The sequence below is a fragment of the Gouania willdenowi genome, chromosome 6 (assembly GCF_900634775.1).
Source record: "Gouania willdenowi chromosome 6, fGouWil2.1, whole genome shotgun sequence".
NCBI lineage: Eukaryota > Metazoa > Chordata > Actinopteri > Blenniiformes > Gobiesocidae > Gouania > Gouania willdenowi.
This window is the reverse complement of record NC_041049.1, coordinates 11,567,171-11,583,131: the sequence shown is the minus strand read 5'-3', so window position 1 is coordinate 11,583,131 and position 15,961 is coordinate 11,567,171. Positions and strand designations below refer to the sequence as shown.

Genomic DNA, 15,961 nt, shown 5'->3' with positions numbered 1-15,961 from the left:
TGGAATGTAAGCATATTATTTTTTTCTTTTAAGGGACAAGCTGACATTTTCCGTTTTGGCCTTTTCTCAAAATCAATTTTTCGGGGTATTTTTAGCTTCTTGTGGCAAAATCTGATTTGTCAGCATCAATGATATGAGTTCATAGCTCGACTAATATTCCCATCAGTGAGACAAATCCTGGTGTCTTTAACATGTATTGATGTGAAAGGTAAATGTGTAATTTAGCCCCAGTTTTTATTACTGATGATGTTAAAGATGTGTTACATTTCATCTGCCAGACTCGCCACTCCAGAGAAGCGCCATGAAAATGAAAAGCCACCTCTGAAAGAGGAGAAAAAGGAGAAGATAGAGCTGAAGTCCATAACATCTGATGGAGAAACCAACATCGCAACAAAGGTAGAAACTCTTCAACGCATAAAGAGAAGGTTGTTTTTACATTGAAAGGGTGAGTTATTATGATTGCTTTTTATTTTGTAGATCAACATGGATGACTGCTGTGGTGATGAGACCAAAGAGAAGAATCCATATCCTGCAAACGATTACATAGGTAACACAAAGTTATCCTAATGCATTGAGGAACAAGAGCACAAACATCCGCCATTAGTCAAATCTCGGCGTTGTCAGATATTTGCTGTTATACCAGTCATGGTACCATGATCATTAACACTTTAATGGCTTGTGAGAAATGTATATCCTCATGAATAATAGGCAGTGGCTATCCGTGCGGTTATCGTATCAATATACCGACATTCTATCCGTACGCAGCGCCCCTCATTGGCCAGTTTAGGTCACATGACTAAGCCTAAACCTAAACATAAACCTAACCCTAACTCTAACCCTAAAAAGTGTTGCGATATTGGGTTAAAACCTAACCCTAAGACACTACGTACGTGTTCTTTGGTAAACGTACCAATAGTACCGAGGGTTGATAATAATACAATAGGTCCGAATGTATGGGCACTAGGGATGTAACGATTAATCGTATGGCAGTTAAAAATTGATTCTTAGGTATCACGGTTCATATCGATTTTCTGAAAATTTAATCGCAGTGCTTTTTTTAAACAGCAGAGGTATCCAGAAGTGTTGGCAGCGGGCGGAATCTGCTACTACTTTCTTTCTGGCCACCTTCTACTCTTAAACATGTTCATAAATGATTCCTTACCCCTTTAGCACCGAAAGAATATCTGTAATATTACGTGAATATCTGTAAAAAATCACGTTTTTTTATTAGCTCTGTCTGCTAGCATATCATCTTTTCTTCACTGCACAGAGTAGCTGCATGCCAACCGACCACTGAGTTACCAGCGCCCTCTGCTGGTCCAAACAAATATCTGACGTAAATACAGTGCACTGTTTTTTTTTTTAAAGCCCAATTGTTAAGACACAAAATACATTTTCAGTTGCACTTTTATAAAGAAAAAAAACTATTATGCAGTTTTGCATTGTTTACTATAGAACCAGAATTTAAATTAATAGGCTTCTTCTTCATTTGTATTATTCCTTTATTTATTTCCTTCAAGATTTATTTTTAGTTAATTTGCATTGTTTCGAATAGTTTATCAAGGGATTCTTTTGACAATGAAAAATAAAAATAAAATAGTACAGTATTTTCTAATTAAAAAATAAAGGAATATTTTTCAATCATCATTTGTTTACAGTCCCATTTTGTAAAATAAATGATGAGGAGAATCGTATCGGAACCCAGTATCGTGAATCGAATCGTATCGGGTGTTGAGTGAATCGTTACATCCCTAATGGGCACTCACATTTTTTCGAAAAATTGCGATGAAATACGCAATCCGTATTTGATCCAGATTAAACTTGGTTTGAGTAATTGACATAACTGCGTCACATTTAATAGAGATCGGTCAATTACGAACCAAGATGTGAATGGTTTTAAATCTTGCTAATGATATGAAATATTTTTTAAACTGATCCAGAATCAGTATATTGATCTGGTTCCCCTCCAAAGTGTATGGAATCTTCCATGGAATGAGGTCTATCTTTGGGTAAAAAGTGTCAAAATCCATAAAGTACTTTTGATGTAATCCTGCTAACAAACAAACAAATAAACACAAATAAATAAAGGCCGGTAAAAATATTGTTTTCTTCATTCAGTCATTATAAAGTGACTGATCCAACCATACAAACCTCTATTTGAGTTGTGTATGTGAAGGTGTAACTAGTGCAAAGCGCATTAAACCAATAACAAACACACTTTGAGTGGGTTTGTTTTAAAGCTGGAGCTGTCAGTAGCTAATCTTTTAACTTTTTGTAATTATTAAGCTACAAAATACAGGTTAACTTATCAGACATACAATATTTAGAAATATTAAACACACTGTGTGAAAACTACACCTTTAAAAAGCAATCATGGAAAAAAAAGAAATGGTTTAAAATTGATTAAAGTCATGATCAAAATAAGTTTCTACTTTCACTTCAAAGAGTTATGACATTATTTAAAAAGTTTTCCTTTATTATTGACCTAAAACATGTCATAACATGAGTTTTACAAGTATTATGTCCTGAAAATAACTGTATATTTGATTAGATGGATTTAAGGTGCTTACGGTGCAACATGTTGGTGTTTATATTGTCCTAAAACACGTCCATATTTGGCCCTTTGGAGCATCCAATTCGGGCTGCAGGAGAAAATCTAAATCACAGAGAAAACATGAATCATTGTGTAAATGAAACTCAATAGAAAGTATGGTTGCTGTACGGACAACCCCCGGTGCTATTGGTACGTTTACCGAAGTACACGCACGTAGCGTTTTAGGTTTAGTTTTAGGGTTCGGGTTAGGGTTGGGTTATAACCCAATATCGCAACATTTTTTATTGTGAGAGTTAGGTTTACGTTAAGGTTTATTCTTAGTCACGCGACCTGAACTGTCCAATGACTGACCTATCACGTGACCTAAATTGGCCAATGAGGGGATATTGATACGGCAATCGTACAGATAGACACTGCCAACTCAATAATTGCAGGGGCTCACATTTTTTTCTCAAATGATGACATAATATTTCCCTTAATGAAATAAAAAATTGTCACAAAATCTTGGAAATGTAAAGTAAAGACCCTGTTGGCACTGATTACTGTCCCTTATTGCTTGGATATATATATTTTGTATTTAATGTATATGTAGAAGTACAAACTAGAGCCACAATAATGGTGAAATTACTTGTTTTCTCGCCAAAATACTGCCCCTCTTGAAATCAAATTGCTCCGTATTTGGTCCCTGAACTAAAATGAGTTTGACACTCCTGTTCTAAACTTTCTGTAAATGTCTTCACTCCAGGAGATGAGGAGGAGGATGAGCCAGAGATGCCCGTGGGCCCTAGGCCACGCCCCCTCTCTGACATGCAGCTCAAAGAGAAAGCTGTTCCCATGCCCGAGGCCCGAGCTTTCTTCGTCTTCAGCCACACCAACAAGTGTGCACTTCTCCATCCTAATCAGCTCTTTTCACAGATAATCATTCACTTACTTTATCTCTCTCCATCACTTTGGTTCACAGATTCAGGGTTCTGTGCCATAAGATTGTCAACCACAACATATTCACCAACCTCATCCTCTTCTTCATCCTGCTCAGCAGCATCAGCCTCGCAGCAGAAGATCCAGTAAAAAACGACTCTTTCAGAAACCAGGTAGTGCTCCAGCTACTACTAATTGTGAACACGTTGTATGTTGAATGTATTAATTTACTATATAAAGCCTTTGGTCATCATTTGCTGCCCATGCACATTTGTTCTAATAAAACGCATTAAAACTGATAGCGTTGTATACAGAGAAATCAAAGTTATCAAGCTTTGTTCTAATTTTCTAAAGTTTATCAATGTCACAAGAACAATATGACATTTTTAACCAACTCTTAGCAGTTAAGATATAACACTTATTTCTTGCTATGTTGGTTATCAGTGTTCTAATACAGTTTATTTTTGGGTTGCAAAAGAGTGGAAAATTTCTGTAAAATTTCCACAAGATCTCAAGCATGGGAATTTGCAGAATATTCAAAAATGTAAACTTTTTATGGGAATTATTACTTGAAATTATCTACACTGTAAAGAATCAAAAGTTTACTTTACTTTAAAAAATAAATGCTTGTACGTTTGTCAAATGTAAATGATCTAAGTCGACATAAATTTGTTTTCTAAGGCAACAAGTTTGCATATTTTCTTAAAATAAAAGTCAACTTATTATTCCTTACAGTAAAATATGGCTGTATTTTTTGTTATTTTAAAAATTTCTGCAATATATTTTTTTAACATATACTGTTAAGGCTTAACCTTCAATTTAGAAATTTTTTCCTGTTTTTTTTTTTTTTTCCCATGGAAAATTCCCACAATTTTGCAACCCTAGTTGAAATTTTTAATAAATTCTAATATTTATGTTTGGATATGATACAGTTATCTAAAATTACTCCCGATTTCTGGTTAATTCCTATAAATAATTGTTATATAAAGTTTACATCTTTGAATATTTTCCAAATTCCTGTGTTTAAACGTGGAAACCTACTTATTTACTCAATATTTTTCCCGTTCTTTGTAACCCTACTTTAATTACAGGTTTCAGATGGACTAAATGTGTGTGTGTGTGTGTGTGTGTGTGTGTGTGTGTGTGTGTGTGTGTGTGTGTGTGTGTGTGTGCACGCGCGCGTGTGTGCGTGCGTGTGCTTTGTGTGCTTTTATTGTTTCTCAGTAACTGATAGAAATCTCTTTGAACTAATACTTTTTTTTATTTCTTAGTTTAACCTACAGTATTATTAGTACATCCCAAATTAACCTTTGGATGAATTATTTATGAATATAGAAGATAAGGTTTATTTTAGCCTTCGTTGATATCTTTATCTTTAGATCTGAACCTCTGCAGTATTATTTTATTAAATTGGGGGGTCATTTCAGACTAGTACAGTTCATCATCAGTTCATCTCTCACCCCAGGGGAAATTCACCATTTGTTGTATTTATCTGCAGTAAAACTTAGATTGAGGGAATGTAGAGAGTCTGTCATTTTGGAAAACATAACATCTAACTCTTCATATCTTTATATTGTTTATACTTTTATACTTTTCTTTAAAAAACACAAATAATTCAAGTCTAATACATACTATTTGTTGTTGTGTTTTCAGATCCTGGGCTATGCAGATCACGTCTTCACTGGACTTTTCACCATAGAGATTATTCTGAAGGTAGCACCCAATGTACATGCATATTAACAAAGGAAAGTATGGCCTTTAACATATTTAAATAAGGACTTAAGGGAAGTTTAAAAATTAAAATTAAAAAATCTTCAGTGTAGGGTCTTTCATTTCCTGCAATCATTCATGAAAGAATTTGATTTATACAATATGAACAGGGGTTAGAAGCAATACCACTATTAATAATGTAAGGCAAAAGGAAATATTTTGCCTTTTTTCCAATTTATAGAAAGTTTGGGCTCTATGGATGCAGCAAAACCTTCCACTAGAAACCAACTTCAAGGAAAAAGCTGGTTTAATATAGTTGCAATAAATGGAGATTATCACAGTATCTTATTTATTCCTTTTAACCTTTATTTAACCAGGAAAGTCTCATGAGATTAATAATCTCTTTTTCAAGAGAGTGCCTGGATGCAATTAGGTCTAGGGGACTTGCTCAAGGTCCCACAGTGATGGCCCACAGTGGATTTGAACCTGCAACCTTCTGGTTACAAGCTGTAACCACTTCATTAACCACTAAGCCACCACTGCCCCGCTTTACTGTGTTATGATCCAGTTGTATTAGAAATGGGCTACTAACTGTAGGCTACTAGACGGATAAATAATAACTAACATTTCAGAGTTTTTAGGACAGGGTTTTTCAACTTTGGGGTCGTGACCCCATGTGGGGTCGCTTGGAATTTAAATGGGGTCCCTTGAAATGCCTAGTACACGTGTCAAACTCAATGCCCGGGGGCCAAATAAGGCCCTTCAGAGCATTCGATTCGGCCCGCAGGAGAAAGTGAAAATGACAGAGAAAACATGAAACATTGTGTAAATTACCAAAATATTCACTTGTAAAATTTTGTTGGCAGAACTATAAATTACGCACTGATAACTGCTCTCATCGGGGTGTTAAGGGAGGGTGGGAGGGAGGGAAAAAACCAAAAAACAAGGAAGTTCTCTTTTTTTTCTTCTTCTTTTCTTCTGCATTACACAGTGTTGTATTGTTACCTGTGAAACTGCTTCTGATAAAAAGAGTTATTAAAAAAAAGAAATATAAATGATTCCAGAAAATCTCCCCAAATGAAATACAAAATTGGTCATTGCTTAGATATTGTTGATGCTTTCCATACTTTGTTTAATTAATAACTGGAATTGCAAATTTGGGCACATTAATGTTGAAATTTTTGGTTTTCTTGCGGAACACTTGTGATCGAACTGCTCCGTATTTGGCCCCTGAACTAAAATGAGTTTGATAAAAACAAAATACTGATTAAAAATGTATTGTTTACATTTTTTTAATTAATATTCTTTGTTTAAAACTAAAACAAAACACACATTCCGAATCAACTGTATTCTATACTTTCACTTCCTCAAATATCAATCTTGTTGAAATAAAATGCAGTATAAAAATCTGGCTAAACAAAAACGATCAAAAACCAGTTCTAGAAGAAGAAAAAAATGTCTGTGTGAGGTGTAATAGACAAACACACCTAAACTTAATGCCAACATGTGTTCAAACTAATCTGACTATAAGAAAACTGCGCAAACCAATGTTAGAAACGATCTATCTTTCTACATCGAGTCAAGGTAGAATGACTCAAAGACAACAAATTGAAAACCCAAAGTATGATGACATCAGATCCTGTCCATGGTTTGACCTTGAAGTCAGGTCACAGCTAAATGGATGGATCTACTACCTTTGCTTTTCAAATAACTTTAAGTGCATTTAGGAAAATAAACCCATCTTATTCTGTTCTTAGCGAACCTTGAAGTCAAAGCATGATATTGCCTTGAGTCCTTGATTGTACAACAGAGGTGAAAGACAAAGACGGCGTCAGCATCTGTTTAGTGTTGGGTCACGTCTCAGCTTTGTGTTGATTTGAGAATGTGATCTGAGGTATTAACTTTGACCCTGACAGATGACGGCGTACGGAGCCTTCCTGCATAAAGGCTCGTTCTGTCGGAACTACTTCAACATCCTGGACTTGGTGGTGGTCAGCGTGTCCCTCATCTCCTCTGGAATACAGTAAGTGGACTCATTTCAGGCGTAGTTATGCATGTTTTTATTATTGATCCATTTTACTGGACTTACTGGCCCTTTAAACATGATTACAAGTAACCAACAAGATGTCATTACATTTAAAAGACATATACAGTGCCTCATCTATCAACCAAGCAGAAAACAGAAAACAGTTGTGTATACGCTACTGGAGTCGTGTTAGTGATTAGATTAACAAAACCCTCCTTGGGCTGCAAATTGCTTCACACGCCACACTTCCTTCTCTTTCTACTTCTAACAGCTTCACACTCCATTACTCACTATCCCTTCTCTCTATTTACACTTCATTAAAAAAAAAAAAAGTAATGTTGTGCTTGTTGCAAATAACTTGTGTGTGTGATGTTCATAATGTTTAATATGCTATATAACATTTTCTGTCTCTAATGCCTGATAGACTAGACTTCTCGACGTAAGTCCATGCTGGCCCACATTAATCACAATCTTTTTACAGACCCACACCCACAACTGTGTAAAGCTTTCACTCTTTTTGGTTTCATGTTTCTATAGTCTCGGAGAGTTAAAATCTTACTGTCAAAAGCCAATTACTGTCCTGTAAGTATGTACAGTAGCAGAGAAGCAGTGATTATATAATGTAACATAGGGTAGGCTTTTTTATTTAGATGTGTGTCAAAGTATCTCTACACGAGTAAAATCATTATTGATTTGTGACCAGTGTATAATTAGTCAAACTCAGAGATGGATAACTTTTATTACAGCAGAGGGCTATTCCAGAAATTCATTATGTTCGGGCTCATCCCATTCCTGAAAGTGAGTATGTCACCATGGTAACATTCTCTGTGAACTGAACCTGCTCGCTGGCAGGTTTTGTCTAATGCTGCGTTCACACCAAATGCATCTTCTGTGGCACCTTACGCATCTGCCGCACAAAACGTATCGCAGGGTCCGCAGAAAGCAAAGCCCCGCCCACCAGCGACACATCCAACTCGGTGAGTTTCACTGCCTGCTGAAGCGAGGAGCTGCGCTCCTTTTTTTCCTCTCATAAACATAAACCACCAGTGAATAAAAGCCGGTGTGATTAGCGGCTAATGCTATCCTAGCTCAGTGCCGACTTTCAAAGATGAAAACTACAGAGAGAACTGTTACCTGCTACTACCACCTCAGCTCTGATTCTCCTCCACGCCAAATCCTTCCTAGTGAAATGAAAGTGGAATACTAGTTGAAAACACCTTTTAAATACTAATTATATTTTGAGTGAATTCATCCATTAGTAATTCTGTAAGTTGATCATTTAAACTGTAAGTACAGGTGGAGCTGTCTATGAAAACGTACAGCTGTAGAAGAATTGATCAGCCCTCTCTTTGCAGCAGCCCTCTCAGTGCTGCTGCCCCGGCTCCGCACATACTATTCATATTATTCCCCGGTCGTCACGTCACCGGAGCGATGAAGTGATGAAGCAACCAAAAAGCGCGACTTATCGCGGGCGATTTAAACGACTATAGTAGCTGAAGTGGCGTTCTGTGTGAACGCACCTTTAGAACAGGCTCATATTCCTCTATAAACACCTGCTTATTTCACCCATCGGGGTGAATAAATCACTCTTGTCTGGGTGGTTGCCATGGTAGCTCATGTTATCTTTGCTCAATTGATGATGGCTTTTTATCGCTCTCGTGCACATAAGTAACCTAAAGTTTACATAGTCAGAGTGGATTGACCCACTTCATACCAGCTGTAATGGAATCAGATACCCAGAGTTTCCCATCGCGGGTTATGTTGACCCAGAGTTTATGGATAAACTCAGAGTTTGTTGAGCCTCCTTTCTGGAATACCCCTCAGGAGCCACAAAAAGTGACCAATATCTTAGCATTAATACAGGAAAAAACAAAGGTGTTTGTTGTTGTTTTGTATTTTTAGTCATTCGGGTATATTTTTCTGTCATTTTGTTTCTTTTTCATTTTGTGTGTACTTGGTTTGTGTTTTAGAATTAATTTTATTCATTTGTGTTTGTTGTCTATTCTCATTTTGTCCGTGTTGGTTTTTATTTACTGGGTTTCATTTAGAAATGTTCTGTGTTTTTGGAACCATTTTATTTGTTTTTGTTGTCGTCTTGTGTGTTTTGTGAGTAATTTTGAGCATTTCTCTTGTCAGATTTTGTTTTTGGGTCATTTTTGTGTATTTCTGATGTTGTTTTGTATATTTAATTATCCTTTTATGTATTTGTGTTGTCATAATGTATGTTTTTGGAGTCATTCTGTGTATTTTTGTTGTACTCTTGTTTGTTTTGTGAGTCATTTGGAGCATTTCTGTTGACATATTGTGTTTTTGGAGTCATTTTTGTGTATTTCTGTAGTCATTTTGTGTATTATTCTGTAATTTTCATTTATTTTGGGAGTTGCACAGAATTAGATTGAGGGCCACATGTGGCCCCGTTCCACTAGTTGCTCATGATCTAACTATTAATTAACTAGTAATAACTAAATAATTCAGACTATAGATGTACATTAAATTCCGTCCCTGCATTTTCTGACTATCCTAAACTCTCCTGGGCTATAGAAATGACACCTGAATGTTCAGATTCAGTGGTTTTCACCTGCTAAAGGTAGCAAGTGAGTGGAATGTGTCCTGCATGTATCACAGTTCAACTGGTTGCGATGGTCTAACATCAAATTGTGCATGCACACCTTTTCTATGGAGCATTAACATTATTTAACACTGTAAATATACAAGCGCTTGTCAAAAGCCCAACAAAAGGAGAACAAATATAGTAGACACAGATACAAATAACTGCCATGGTTTGTGTAAATTGTACACGTTTGTCAGAGAATACGTAGCGAGAAGTGAGGCTGTAAACACAGCCCTCGTATGACAGATGACTTCTTTCAGGTGTCTCATAACACGACAGCATGAAATATGGCTCATGTCAGCAGCACATGAAAGACCTGCAGACGCAAAGCGGCATATGATGACCTGAAAATCTATTTTTGCTTTCTAATAGATGGATAGAGTACTTGCTGCCATCGCGTGATTGGTAACTTGTGTTCAGTCAAGTTTTGAAACATTGAGATGATTTTTGTTTCAAAACCCTTTGACTTTTCTTCTGGATTGTAAACTGCACACAGATGTGATGATCCTCTCGCAGCTGGTTTGACTGTGATATGTGACCGATAACATCCTGCTGAACTACCTTTACCTCAACTCAAACTTTGCCTTTGCCTGTAGAAAGTTGCACAACTGATGCTTTTCCCCAACCCTCCCCAAGTCTTTCTGTTTAAACGTCCCACACAGAGAAACCTTTCCCTTGGAATCACGTTTTATGAAATTGTGCAGTGACATTTTGGGCTCTTTTTTTGTGTGCGTTACGTAGTCATTTTTTATGACATCAATAATGATAAGAAAGAAACAAGTGTGTTCAGTATCTGCTGAAAAGAAAACCTTTACCATCATTTACACCAGGGATTCTCAACCTTGGGGTCAGGCCCCATTTGGGGTGGCAAGACACTGGAACCACTAAACAATTTAAGCCCATTTTTGCTTACTTTTGCCCATTTTCTCCAACTGAACCCAATTTGCCATATTTTAACCTATTTTCATCACTTTTTCTTACCATATTTTTGCTTCTTTTAATGCATTTTTGCAACAGTACTCCCTTTTCTACCACTTGTTCATCAAATTTCAATGCCTTTTCTGAACATTTTTCCACTTTCAAGACATTTTCGGCACTTATAAACACTTTTCACCTTTTCTCCCACCCAATGTCCCATATGTTGACCCATTATTGTCATTTTTAACCTCTTTTTACCATATTAAATGCTTATTTTTGACAATTTAAACACACTCACTATTTATCATGCCCATTATTTGCCAGTTTAAATTAATTGTTCCAATATTGACACTTTGAACCCTTTTAACCACTTTTTGGCCAATCTAGTTTGCAACTTTTAACCAATTTCTGTGGTTTTTAAAATCCCATTTCACCACCTTTTCCACCATTTTTGGTCACTTTTAACCTATTTTATTTCTTATTAAATCAAGGATTTACATCTTTAAGATGACTATATACTATGGCCCAAATAATAATAAACTTCCTGGATAACAGTGGATATTGTTCAGATTAATAAACAAAAGTGGTTATCACAGATTCATAGAACAATGGACCATCATTTGCTGACTACAGTGGGGGTCCCCGGTCTCTGCCACCTTTATTTTGGGGGTCGCGGGCTGAAAAGGTTGAGAACCCCTGACAGCAACATGTGGTAATAACTGGAGTGCTAAATGTGTTGCAAACATGTCTCTATTTCTACACCCTAAGAACCAGAACACATTACATTTTTAGTGACTACTTGTATGTAGCATTGTGCAGACTCATCAAATGCCTGTATTGGTCATTACGAGAATTCAACCAAAAATGGACCTTCCATCCAAAAAGAAACAAGTTTCAAAATGTCATTGTACAAAGTGGGTTTTGTTTGGTTAGTTGTAGAAATCCTTTGTTTTTAATCACCTGTTATTAAAGATTTCAACGTTTGACCCGTGACTTTTTTTCCCTTATGTACTGACCCACAAATTGCCTCTCCATGTGCTTGTGGTGTGTTTTGGATGTTGTTCCCTTCATGTGTCACTCATGTGCGTTTGTCCATGAGTCATATGTACTCAACCGCCTCATGTAGTTTGACCTTTTATTGTTCTCCACATCCTCTGTGTGTGTCTTTCTGAAAGAGATTCTGATCACTGATGGGTTTATTTCTGTATTTTTCTAGCTTGTTTGTCCTCTTTTTAATGCTCAACCCTTTCAACGTCCATGTTCCCACACTGTTTTTCTTCCCGTTGTTGGTGTGTTTTGTCTTTGTGCTGTCTTATCCTCTCTAAGTGGTATTTTAGTAATGAAGTTTGCGTGTCTTTCAGGTCTAGTGCAATTAACGTTGTGAAGATCCTGAGAGTCCTTCGGGTGCTGAGACCACTCAGGGCCATCAACAGAGCCAAAGGCCTAAAGGTTGACTAAAACAAAATCACAATAATAGTGAAACGAGTGAAAGAAAATGACTTGATTCAAACGGTGGAGCCTAAAGTGTCTTTTCCCGGTTTGTGTTTCAGCATGTGGTGCAGTGCGTGTTTGTGGCTATCAGGACCATCGGGAACATAGTCATCGTCACCACGTTACTCCAGTTCATGTTTGCTTGTATTGGTGTACAACTCTTTAAGGTAAAATCCAATAGATGTACCGTAATTTCCGGACTATGAGCACTTTTTTCCCACGCTTTGAACCCTGCGGCTTAAACAATGAAGCGACTAATTTCTGAATTTTTTCTGATTTTACAAGCTTCATGCCGCCAAAAAATTTAGCTCCATCACATTTAGGGATGGGAATCGAAAACCGGTTCTTTCTGAGAACTGGGTCACAATAATCCAATTCCTAGGAATCGTTTGTTTGCTTGCCTGTCAATTCCACTTATCGGTTCCTCTTTCATCGCAAATACGTAACAATAAACTCCTCCAGGTCCTGGATATTATGTGTTTATGCTAGCACACATATAGTTGTTTGCTGTCCACTGCAGAGAATTCACCTCTTCCACCCGCAGCAGCGCTGTCCTCCATGCTGTGTTTGTAGCGTCTCTGTTGCTACGCTAGTCACTTCCGGGTTCTGTACACTCGTGCTAAAGTTACTTCTTGCACGAACTTTTCTTCCGAAAACAACAAACTTCCGCAAGAACACACACCTCGTCGCCAGTCTATGTCCTCATAACTAGTAATCACACACACACACACACACACACACACGGCTGATGACGTCACATGTAACAATGGGGACGGCGTCTCTGAAGGTCCATTTATAGAAATGTAAACAAAGGCTAAACTAAAGCTTTACCGTTAAATACATAACAAGCGCAGCTGTACTTTTGATAAATATGTTCTTTTTTACAGAAGAAATATTTGTTTTATGTCTGAATTAATTTTGGATTAAGTTGTTCATGTTCAAAAGGAGCACTGTAAATATTCTCAAATGTTTGTAGCCTAAATGTATCATATGTTGTGATGATAATAATAATAATAATAATAATAATAATAATTCATCAATTTTTTATAGCGCTGTTGTATATATTGTTATCTAGTGAAAACAATCTATACCTGGAGGATTAAAAGAGAACTGATATTCCTGCAGGAAATTAAAGAGACAAAGATAATATAATAAAGAGGTAAAGCAAACAAATCCATTTGTAATATAGATCGCGTCTGTATTCTGACTCAGTCTGAACTTGGCGTGATTACTTTGCGGTCGTTCACTGATATGCAGACGTGGGGCAGTGAGGAGGTGAATTCATGTGTGGAGATGGAAACTCCTAAGTTGAAACTCATCAGAATAGGCTACATGGAAATCTCAGTTAAAGTGAACGGCCCCGCCTACATGCTCGTTCTGATTGTCCAAGTCATCTGAACGTTGCACACTTGTACACAAAGAACCAAGCGTACATGGGTTATTAATTATTCTTTTTACTTTGGTCTGAAACACAGAGACACAAGCACATAAAGTCAGCGTGGCTGCACACTCTTGGACATCTGGGTCGACTGAGCTACACATGGCATCATGGACCCCTCTGCTGCCCTGAGCTGCCCCAAAAGTGCCTGTGTTATACTTATTCGATTTAATCCACAAATATACCAACTAAAATATCACAGTGCCATTGTACAGGAATATCTAACAGAATGATAAACTCAAATATCAAAATAGCAAACAAAATATGTGAGACAAATAAAATATCAGAATAATATCGAAATAATACAACTGGGGGGTGCCTAGTGTCCATGAACGTGCCTGATAATAATATGGCCCTCACACATCCATCGCCTTACAGTATATATGTACAACGTTAGAGATGGGCAATATTATCAGAAGTGCCTGATTATAATACGGCCCTCACATGAAGGGCACCCTCATCAGCCAATATAGTGCGACCTATTGTTTTTGGAAAATTGCTAAATAACTGGAATGTGGCCAATACAGCAGTGCACTCTATAGTCTGGAAATTATTTGTATTGCTAGCGACAAAGTTGTTGTTGTGTAATCTGAGAGCTAACTTTATCTGTCTTTACATCAGGGCAAATTCTCCTACTGCACTGACAGCTCCAAACAGACTCAGGCCGAGTGCAAGTAAGAAAAGCCTTCTGCGTGTAACCTTGTTAGTCCTTCTCTTCACCATTGAACCAAATCTCCATGCATGTGCCTTGCTGTGCTTTCAGGGGTTTCTTCATCATGTATAAAGACGGTAACGTGGCGAAGCCGGAAAGAAGGACGAGACTGTGGGAAAACAGCGATTTTAACTTTGACGATGTCCTGCAAGGCATGATGGCTCTGTTTGCCGTTTCTACCTTTGAGGGCTGGCCAGGGTGGGTGTCTGCGTACACCACACGCCACCCACTAATCGCTGAACTATCCGCATTCATGGCCTTTGTTATCGTCTGTATCAGGTTACTTTACCGAGCCATTGACTCTCATGCTGAGGACGTGGGGCCCATCTACAACTACCGAGTAGTAATCTCTATCTTCTTCATCATCTACATCATCATCATCGCCTTCTTCATGATGAACATCTTCGTCGGTTTCGTCATCGTCACATTCCAGGAGCAAGGAGAGCAGGAGTATAAGAACTGTGAGCTGGACAAGAACCAGGTAGTTACCAAACTAGATCTTTTTATCTGTCAGAGAGACATTGAGTGTTGGCTTTTTAAGTCCAACACAAACTTAGAATGTTGCCCTGTTGTTGGAAAAGCAGTGAAAATAAGAAGTTTATTCTGAAGAAAAATTAAAAAGAAAAAGAAATAAAAACATGAGAAGAATGTATAAAGATCAGTTTGAAAAGGAACAGGAAGAAGTATAAACTTGTTAAGTCCTGACCCTTTATTGGCCTCTTATTCATTGTAATATTACTGTTACTTTCTAGACAAAATTAATGGATTCAATATACAACCAGGCTTATTGTGTTTTGAACTTTCAAACTGTAACCTTTTATAACTTTTTTGTAAGTTTTCTGGTAAGGTTTTACTCCTTGCCATGACCATTATTATTGCAGCTTTGTAGTCTATTAAATTGGCTCTAGCTTTCAGAAACAGACGGTTTCACGTCACAGTTGTTCACGTTCTCCTTCATGTCCCTTTGTGCCACAGCGACAATGTGTGGAGTACGCTCTAAAGGCTCGTCCTTTACGCCGATACATCCCCAAGAACCCTTACCAGTACAAAGTGTGGTATGTGGTCAACTCCACCTACTTTGAGTACTTGATGTTCACTCTCATCCTTCTCAACACCATCTGTCTGGCCATGCAGGTCAGTCTCTCCTAAACACATATGTGTACATAGCAAAGTGGCATTTTGTTGACATTAATGAGCTGTTGTGTGGCTTTATTTCCTGTAGCATCATGGACAGACGAAAAATTTCAACGATGCCATGAATATTCTCAACATGCTCTTCACCGGACTGTTCACTGTGGAGATGATCCTCAAACTGATTGCCTTCAAACCCAGGGTAGGTCATGATAACAGTATACGCACAATGCAAGCTCAGATCTGTAAGAATGATACTTTTACCCAAGAGTTTCATTAGTCTAATTAAGCAGACACAGTCTGGTAGATGCTTATTATTAGAGCATGTATGGTTTAAAATATGAATCACAGACAGCGTGAGCTTAGTGTGGTTTTATTATCCATGTTGTTGTCATTAAGCTTTTGTGCGTCACAGGATATTTTCCTACACTGCAGAACAGGTTGTAAAATCA

The 15,961-nt window shown here is 37.4% G+C and overlaps 1 protein-coding gene across 1 annotated transcript in view; it reads left to right on the top strand.

Annotated features, from left to right (window-relative positions):
- The window catches only part of cacna1c (calcium channel, voltage-dependent, L type, alpha 1C subunit), a 192,323-nt gene that overhangs the window by 135,987 nt on the left and 40,375 nt on the right, over nt 1-15,961 (top strand). The window contains exons 19-31 of the mRNA XM_028450528.1: nt 279-396; nt 478-547; nt 3,300-3,432; nt 3,516-3,645; nt 5,126-5,185; nt 7,099-7,205; nt 12,099-12,186; nt 12,288-12,395; nt 14,288-14,340; nt 14,430-14,576; nt 14,658-14,859; nt 15,354-15,512; nt 15,601-15,711. Coding sequence (XP_028306329.1) covers nt 279-396; nt 478-547; nt 3,300-3,432; nt 3,516-3,645; nt 5,126-5,185; nt 7,099-7,205; nt 12,099-12,186; nt 12,288-12,395; nt 14,288-14,340; nt 14,430-14,576; nt 14,658-14,859; nt 15,354-15,512; nt 15,601-15,711 — 1,486 coding nt within the window. The remainder of the gene's footprint in view (nt 1-278; nt 397-477; nt 548-3,299; nt 3,433-3,515; nt 3,646-5,125; nt 5,186-7,098; nt 7,206-12,098; nt 12,187-12,287; nt 12,396-14,287; nt 14,341-14,429; nt 14,577-14,657; nt 14,860-15,353; nt 15,513-15,600; nt 15,712-15,961) is intronic.